Here is a 6,266-nt window from a genome sequence, read left to right as displayed (position 1 = left end):
CTTCTCATACCCATCATTTACTGGAGTGGGAAGACTGCACTATTTAAGTTGATTTCCCACCTCCCTACATTTAGAGTGGGACTAAAGATTACACCTCCACTTGCCATTATATACACATGAGCTTTTAAGAGAAAATAGCACAAATGCCCGTACATTGTAATGGGAGACATTGTTACCTATCTCATGCGTTCACTTATTTTCGTCTGTCCCGTCCTACTGTCATCCTTCTTTCTCTCCCTAGGAGTGATCCTCTAGTATGCCGGACATCGATCTTCTTTGCACAACATATTCCTTCTTTCCTTTAGCGGGACTCATTCTCTTCTTCTCACGTCATCATCATCATCCTCCGTTTATTGATTCTCAGGCAGATTTATTGAGTAAAAAAAACGCTGCCTTTCACATGTCTTTGAGAACTGGAAAGGTGATCTCAACAGGCGGCATGGATGGATATGCGGTAGCTAGAAGATAAACCCGTATCATGCATGTCACACACACACTCAATCTCCAGGCCGTACACCGAAAATTGGCAAAAGGCTCAAAACCGACATACGTAGCTAGGTTGGTTACCAGAGACATAGGCATGCCGTCTTCTCCTGGATCACATTCGGCACCTGAAGCCGTGGACGTTATCACTGTTAGGCCTTCTTTGGTTTGTAAGAAATTTATAGGAATTCTATAGAATAGGATTTGCAAAGAAAAATTTACTTTGAAGCCATTTGGTTTGTAGGAATAGATTCCTATTCCTATGTAGAAAAGGAATCAATCCTTCATATTTTGGAGGAAAAAAGCATTAGCTTAGATTAAATGAAAAAATTCCTATCCTATATATGCATCAAATGACATCATGCATGTCATCTCATTTCTATGGTTTTCCTATTCGTATAACATCCGTATCCTATGAATCAAAGGAGGCCTAAGACAATTACCTGGCTTGTTCCGTACTGCGTACTCAGTCTAGTAATCAATGGATAAGGATCGATCGATCCAATTAGTCATGGCGCCGTCAAATCGACGAGAGTTTGTTTGATCGATCTCACTTGCGGTACCTGGTAGTACGATCCAAGCCTAAGGCCACGGCTAACGCAACGTAACCTGAAGACTCAAAGTATGGCTTTGGTTGCAGCGGTTTAGACGGCCGGGCCATGGCGTAGCGTAACTTGTCCGTAGTTCTATCACCGTGTCGATCGTACGTACCTGTTGATTTGGCGTGATGCTCATCAGTGACGCATCGCTTACCTTAATTTGTCAAGTAGCAGCACAACACTTCAATGCTTAGCATATGGGGTGGGCTGTGATTGGATCGTTTAATTGTTGGGTTGCTCCATGTGGCTTGCGTTTGCCAGACGGTCTAATTAACCGAGCGCGGATCCCAGCCGGCACGACGGCACGTTGATCGGATTAGGAGAGCTAGCTGGCTCCAACACTTTGCTCGGTTCGGCATGGCAACTGGAGCAGGAACTTCCGGAAAAGGAAAGTAGGGATGCAAAGCGTAAAGCTGACTCTCAGTGCACGCGTGCATCGGAGCGTGTTTTTTTGAACCCCTCAACATTGGTGCTTAGAATATTTTGAATTTTTGTGACATGAAATACGCATGCATGTGGTCTTATTAGTACCTGTGAAATTTCGTTCAATAATACGCTGTATTATACGCTCCACAAAAAGGAAAACATTTCAGCCCAAAATAATAAAGAAGCCCAAAATTTGCTTGTATTTTGTCTTGTTTTTTTATTTATCTCACATGCAAGGGCGTACATTGATGAAAATTTGGACCCTTATACTGCAATGCGATACATGCATGTACTCCCTCCGTCCCAAAATTCTTGTCTTGGATTTGTCTAAATTGGGATATATCTAAAACTAAAACGTGACTTGATACATCCATATTTAGATAAATCTAAAACAAGAATTTTGGGACGGATGGAGTATATAAAATTTTGGAATTTTTTGCTCATAAGAATCCAATTTTTTCTTTAACATAAAAAAAGGGGCTCAATGTGCCCATGCTCTAAAGTCATCATCCGGCCAGTCACTCCCTTGCTAGAGCCAAGGCTAGACCGGAGGTCAGGAGCCGTCGTCCGAGGGACCTATTAAGGCTCTCAGACTGTGAGTGGCGTGGGACTTCGGAAGAGACAGCATTCCAAGTGTTCCCAACGCCGAACACCAACCTCAATAACTCTGTATTTATTTTAAAACGTCATTTTGTCACTTTGTGAATGTACGTCGACATTCGCTAGGTCATTGTACACACCCCTGTCTACTCCACACTAACCACATTGCTAATGGTACCCCTATTGAAACTTGGTTCTTGAGCAACCACACTTTCAACGGGGCGTCAAAGATAATGCAATTTACACAATTTGTTAGCTATTTCTTCTTACTTTATATAAAAAACTATTTCTTCTCAGCATTAGTTAGGGTTCTATTCTGGGACTTCCGGCTGTGTTTTCACATTGATATATGTCCAGACCGTGTATTGAACATCACATCTTTGCTGCTTAAGAATACAAGGCTTGCATGTGAGACATGATATCGAAAGTTCCCTTATGTGCTCACTCATAAGAACCTTGTGGGAACGCGCAAACTAGCACCTTGGTTTGGTCAATCCAGGATCTTTTATTGTTGATAAAACGACATGGTATCATTGCAAAATGCAAGAAAGATATTACAAAGTTTGATTATTCTTGTCACAAGGCATACATTTTAAAATGTCTAGTGACTTTTATTACATTCATAAAAGCAGCATAAAGTAACAATGCACAACAACTCCATCTCAAGCATAGATAGTCGATGTGATTCATTTGGCCTCACTCCTTGGGGTCGCCATAGTAGCCGTAGCCACCCCCTTCATCTTCATAGTACTCTAAGGTAAACAAAAAAAAACATTGCTATGAGTATATTAGGTTCTCAACGCACACCCTCATGACAGAACTATATATTATCTACATGTAGGATGTAGCTTAAAAGGAAGGTCATATGGCTTATATTCATAAAAGCATTTTATTTGCAGTATGATACTAGTTTTGAGAAAAAGAATAGACGAATGCATGGCTTTATCTCCAACATAATACAACCTCCTCTTCTAAGGGTACCCTTGGTCATTTATGTTCTCTCGAAATAGGCTTTCGTTTCGCTTATAATAGATAAAGCAAAGACCAAGTCATGTATTTTTTTTTATTTTGTTTACAAAACTTAAGCAAACACAAACATGTTTGAGTTTTAGAAAAAAAATGCCATAATTTGGAATGAGGGATATATATATATATATATATATATATATATATATATATATAGTTTTCATTTTCACAAATTCATGAACTATGGTGGTAAAAACATTTAAGCAACTAATAGTATTGAAAAAAAATGTCGCAATGCATGACCATTTAGCTAGTGTCAAGAAAGATTCATGTGCCGTCCAACACGTGAAGACGGATATTCGAATAATTTCATATTTTGCAGAGGTTAATTATACACAATTCTGGCATATCAGGATCGATTAGGCAGATAAAAATCGTGAGAACGTCTGTTCTAAAGGCTACGTTTTGACATGCCCACTATGCTGAAGTAGGGAATATGATGAAATTATAGAAACGTGGGAACTAGTAAGGAATGTGAGGTCGAAACATGATGTTGAGCAAAGCAGCTATACCTTCACTAAGTTTGCCATGTGGTACCTGTATCCCTGAAACAGTAAGTAAAGAAATTAATGGCAGCAAACTGATCAGGAACTAGTAAGGAATGTGAGGTCGAAACATTCTGGCTTAATTAATTACTAATTAAGAAATTCATGACACCTACTTTATCCGTTCCATGCAAATAATCACAGAAGGTGAAAAGGGATGAGAAGTTGCTCTGACTGTGCTCTCCAACAAAGTGATGGTAGTCGTGGTATTCTGCTCCTCCATAGAACGGGATATAGTTTGTCGGATTGAACGGGAACTTAAACCTGCATGCAGTTCAGACACAATCGATGTTTACGAGGTGGTTCTTAATCCGTAAGAAGATTGTTGCATCGTCCAGGCCACTTCCGCGAAGGTAAGACTAAGAGCTGAGATAGATGACTTTACCCACTGTGGGTGTCGATGGCCTCTATCTGGCGTATTACCAACCAGAGCCAGAGGGTTGTTATGTGACATGGCACAATGGACGGGCCGACAAGGGAGGGTGCTCCAAGGATGAGCACATCGGACCAGTGCCCGTACGGCGCGGCGAAGGCGATTGGCGCCGTGTACTCATGGTGGACGCGGTGGATGTTGTCATATCCCCACTTGGTGTGCAGCAGACGGTGGATCCAGTAGCCGAGATAGTCATCCACAAGCAAGTAGACCACCAGCTGCGCCACTGTCTCCCCCACGGACGGCAATGGAAGCCCCGTCCTGATGCCCGCCATCTGCCCGTCAAGCACAAAGCAAATGGATCAATACTACTCATACTAATGTCCGGTATATATAGCAAGCATATGTAGTCTTTGTATGTGTCTTGATATTTGGACCTTGACGGCAGGATAGGAGACGAGATGGAGCGGGGCAATGGTGACGAGCAAGATGCGCATGGTGTCCATGTAGCACCGGAGAAAGGCGGCCGGCGAGAGCTGCACCCGGGGCTGCAGCTTGTATCGCAGAGCCATGGATGGCGCGCCCAGCTCGAAAAGCGCGAGGGGGACCGACGACAGCGTGTAGATGAGCAGGAGCATGGGGACGATGTGGCAGTACAGGTAGTAATCCGGCATCCCTGCCGAGTACCGAAACCACGCACCCTCTGCGTAGGACATGGCCCGCCCAAGCGCAGCCTCCGCCTCGGCAGCCGTCGAGTAAGGAAGCATACTTCAAATCACTTCTTTCACTATTCTCTAACTTCCTGCGTACCCTTCGCGCTTATTAGCTTGAGTTGCCGCGGGTAGCTAGCTATTGGTCCGGTTCTCCACTGATTTTATACTGGACGTTGATGTCCCTGACTCGCGGGCCTGAAAATGTGTGGTACCAGTGCACACTGATCAGGAGTCATCCATCGAATTCGTAATATGTCCAGAAAAATCAAGTTTATGAAATACTTTCTCCTCTCTTGTTAGAAACACCTTACAACCACAGGTGCTTAACTACATATATATACACTCTTCCTTATGAACGTGCACACATAAACTCTACTCCTATCCCAATAAGCATCCCCAAGAGAATTAATAGGCAGATCTTAGGATTGACGAAGAAACCACATGCACCTCATTATCGATAGAACACCGCGTCCCAATGGAAGAACTAGATGGTGCCCTGAGGGAACCGTGTTAAAACATATGCATAAATAAATGTTTAGCAACAACTAAATCTAATGAAAACCATACATAAGAGTGTTTTCGTTTTACATTTTGTAAGATGTAAAACCTACTAATTCTGTGGTAAAATAATCAATAAAAGCAGAAAAATATTAAACTGAACTTACCGTGATGTCGTGTTTAACAAAAAAAGGAAGCATGAATTATATTATTTTGATTTAAGTGTCAATCCAGCGAGAATCCATCATGTAAAACCATTCAATACAACTGCTGCACGGAATACACTTTGCTGTTCGTAATACCGCCTCCGATGTTGCTAGATACGGTTTGGCACAAGCCTTTTTGGTGATTTTTTTAAAAAAAATTGAGGGGATGGCGAGTGCTTTCTATATTTTCAGATTGTTAGATTCTGTAGGATCTATGAAAAAAAAGGCTCAGAACATATGTACTGTTCCTGATTAATATAGATGATCTTTTAATTTTTCATTTACAGGACACTTCTTATGGTGATTCTTGTACATTTGCTATGCCCATAACAGAAAGGAAAATAAGGAACGAGCAAACTGTTTTACTCCTATGTCTGTGAAATGAACAATAATTTTGATGTCAACAACAATGATTTAATATATACTCATGAGCCGAGGAATTAGTTTAAGATGTTCACAATTATATAGTATGAGTAGGATGATATCTTTGTTAGTTGGTTTCAGAAAGACATACTTCCTCTGCCCGGGTTTATAAGTCCCGCTTCTTGTTTGGGTCACTCTGACAATTAAATTAACTAACTGTATATGATCGGCATGTGTTACATATAAATATGATTCCATAGTTTAATTTACAACGAAGTGTGAAGCAAACAGAAAAAGTACTTTACTAGCCGACGCAAGAAATGAACTTCTATTAACCAATTATTTTCCATGAAAACTTTTTTGCGAATCGTCGCAACCTCAATTTGTCGGTGTACCGACCCTTATTACGGTTGCCCCGTTTGATAAATGAGTTC

General features: G+C 41.4%; 1 protein-coding gene across 1 annotated transcript; it reads right to left on the bottom strand.

Moving 5' to 3' along the window:
* Window positions 1–2,649: 2,649 nt before the first annotated feature.
* Window positions 2,650–5,663, bottom strand: LOC125525429 (very-long-chain aldehyde decarbonylase GL1-10-like). The gene is made up of 5 exons (XM_048690729.1): window positions 4,490–5,663; window positions 4,065–4,387; window positions 3,796–3,943; window positions 3,647–3,679; window positions 2,650–2,860 (listed from the first exon to the last, which is right to left on the bottom strand). The coding sequence occupies exons 1-5, from the start codon at window positions 4,817–4,819 to the stop codon at window positions 2,795–2,797; spliced, it is 900 nt and encodes a 299-aa protein (XP_048546686.1). The 5' UTR covers window positions 4,820–5,663; the 3' UTR covers window positions 2,650–2,794.
* Window positions 5,664–6,266: the final 603 nt, after the last annotated feature.

The sequence above is a fragment of the Triticum urartu genome, chromosome 1 (assembly GCF_003073215.2).
Source record: "Triticum urartu cultivar G1812 chromosome 1, Tu2.1, whole genome shotgun sequence".
Lineage (NCBI taxonomy): Eukaryota > Viridiplantae > Streptophyta > Magnoliopsida > Poales > Poaceae > Triticum > Triticum urartu.
This window is presented reverse-complemented; position numbering and strand designations above follow the sequence as displayed.

Bases quoted from the DNA above. Each gene is read 5' to 3' on its own strand.
- LOC125525429 (XM_048690729.1), bottom strand. From the start codon at position 4,819: ATGCTTCCTTACTCGACGGCTGCCGAGGCGGAGGCTGCGCTTGGGCGG. The intron at 4,388-4,489 runs GTCCAAATATCA...CTTGACGGGCAG, and splicing joins TCTCCTATCCTGCCGTCAAG to ATGGCGGGCATCAGGACGGG. The intron at 3,680-3,795 runs GTAGGTGTCATG...TTACTGTTTCAG, and splicing joins ATTTGCATGGAACGGATAAA to GGATACAGGTACCACATGGC.